Raw genomic sequence first — 2,188 nt, 5'->3', positions numbered from 1 at the left:
GCCATCTGGAACTTGGATTTGTGCTTCATGTAGGCTTCAGCATCCCAGCATGTCAAGCCTTTTTGGCTAAAATTGTCTTCTGGACTTGGGTGTCACATTAGAAGTGGTGCCTCTTAATGGCTATATAACTGACTGCTCCCCTTTACTATCAACCTTCCAGAGCCAGATTAGAGAAAAACAGTCCAACATACATTAAAATACAAATTATTAGTACAGCAACCAGAAAATTAACAGTTAAGTGTACTCACAGATCACTGCATTTATACAAAAATGACAACGTAAGGCACTGTATTTGTAGGCAAATAAAAAGCAGTGCATGGATAACACACACAGATTAGAAGCAAATAATTTACATCCACATCTGTCTGACAAACGCTGCAAATGTAGAACACTTCCAGATGTTCACAGTAAGCATTCACTGGCAGCTTTGGTCTGGTGAAGAACTCAAACAACCTGAGCCATCAATAAGTAGGCCCCATCGTGAGAGGGTGAGTAAATTTTTAAACAACATGGATCCACAATAAATGTCCTCCAGTAGGGCCAACTTCACTTATAATCACAAATGCTTGTTTACCCAGCTGTTTCCTGATATATCAGTTGGGTAAGCAAGGGAGGGTTTGGAAGATTCATGGATCCATGCCAGTTTCATAAATATGAATGTGATTACTCAGAATGGCTGCTAGTTTTTCAAAACAGTATGTGACTAAATAAATGGATAAGGTATGAAAGGGAACTCTCATAAGTGAATTCCCTTTTTAAGGGCCTCTTTCACTTCCCGATTCCTCATCCCATAAATGAGGGGGTTCAACATGGGTATAACAGCCGAATAAAACACTGTGACTACTTTATCCTGATCCACTGACTGCTGAGAATTGGGACGTAGATACATGAAAAATAGGGTCCCGTAGAAAATAGTGACAGACATTAGGTGTGAAGAACAAGTGGAGAAGGTTTTACGCCTCGCATCTGCGGATCGAATCCGTAGAATGGCTGAGATGATGAACACGTAGGACACAAATATGGCCAGAGAAGTGATGGAGAGATTAAAGCCAGAGGACATGAGGAGCACTGTTTGTTTTATCCTGAGGTCACTGCAGGAGAGCTTTAATAGCGGTGGGTCGGCACAGAAGAATCCATGGATTTCACGTGATCCACAGTATGACAGACGAAACGTCAGCACGGTCTGCGTCATACCATCTGTGAAGCCATAAACATAAGTTAGGCCCACCAGCAGAACACAAAACCTATGTGACATCCTTTGAGTATAGTGTAACGGATGACATATTGCCATGTATCGATCAAATGCCATGAGCATCAGAATGTAAAATTCAGAAATCACAAATGCAGCAAAAAAATAAAACTGCATTGCACAACTGATTAGATAAATGGATTGACTTCCTGTGACAAAGTTCACTAGCATTTTAGGGACAACACAAGAGGAATACCCAAGATCAACAAAGGACAAATTTGCAAGAAAAAAATACATGGGTGTGTGAAGCGTAGAGCTCATAACGATGGTGAGAAGCATTCCGATGTTGCCCAATAAAGTGACAGCATATATCAGAAGGAACAACACAAAAATAGGAGTCTGCAGTTCTGGGCGATCTGTGAGTCCAAGCAGAATGAAGTTTGTCCATATGGTTCTATTTTCCATATCTTCAAAATCTATCGCAACCTGGGAGGAAGACTTGTGATAGTTACTGCATTAGTTTAATTTAATTACTACAAACAAAAATTGTGCTGCATAATTAGTACTATTTACATTTTTTCATCATGAATATCATTATACGCTTTTAACAAGACTGAGTTCAGGGCTCTGCAACATTTTCTATGATGAGAGACTCTTTGGTCAAGGAAAATCATCTTGAGCTGCAAACACGTTATCACTGTGCCCAGACCTGCAGGTGGAGCTAGCAGCTGAAATGTCCAGGAAAGTGTTAGCAATATGGAAAGCATCCACGTGAGCAATGAAACAACAACCAAAGCGCACATCCTACCCGACACAAAGCACATCACCACAGCAAAGAGTCTACCCAGCTGGAACTGCTGTTCAGTTATGAGCTTTAAATTGGTTTTGGAAATAAAACCATTTTGTCTTCAACAACATGTCAATTTCTGAAAATAAAACATATTCCTCTATCTAATACCTCTTCCATTTTGGGCTAACAAACAAAATTTCCCAAATGTA

The 2,188-nt window shown here is 40.1% G+C and overlaps 1 protein-coding gene across 1 annotated transcript; it reads right to left on the bottom strand.

Moving 5' to 3' along the window:
• Positions 1-736: 736 nt before the first annotated feature.
• Positions 737-1,654, bottom strand: LOC138267306 (olfactory receptor 5M5-like). Its single transcript, XM_069216163.1, has one exon. It carries the CDS (start codon positions 1,652-1,654, stop codon positions 737-739), a length of 918 nt encoding a protein of 305 aa, XP_069072264.1.
• Between the last annotated feature and the right edge of the window lie 534 nt (positions 1,655-2,188).

Source organism: Pleurodeles waltl, chromosome 12, assembly GCF_031143425.1.
Source record: "Pleurodeles waltl isolate 20211129_DDA chromosome 12, aPleWal1.hap1.20221129, whole genome shotgun sequence".
Classification (NCBI taxonomy): Eukaryota; Metazoa; Chordata; class Amphibia; order Caudata; family Salamandridae; genus Pleurodeles; species Pleurodeles waltl.
This window is presented reverse-complemented; position numbering and strand designations above follow the sequence as displayed.

What these genes read in the sequence shown, in the direction of transcription:
- LOC138267306 (XM_069216163.1), bottom strand. Translation starts at nt 1,654, where the DNA reads ATGGAAAATAGAACCATATGGACAAACTTCATTCTGCTTGGACTCACA.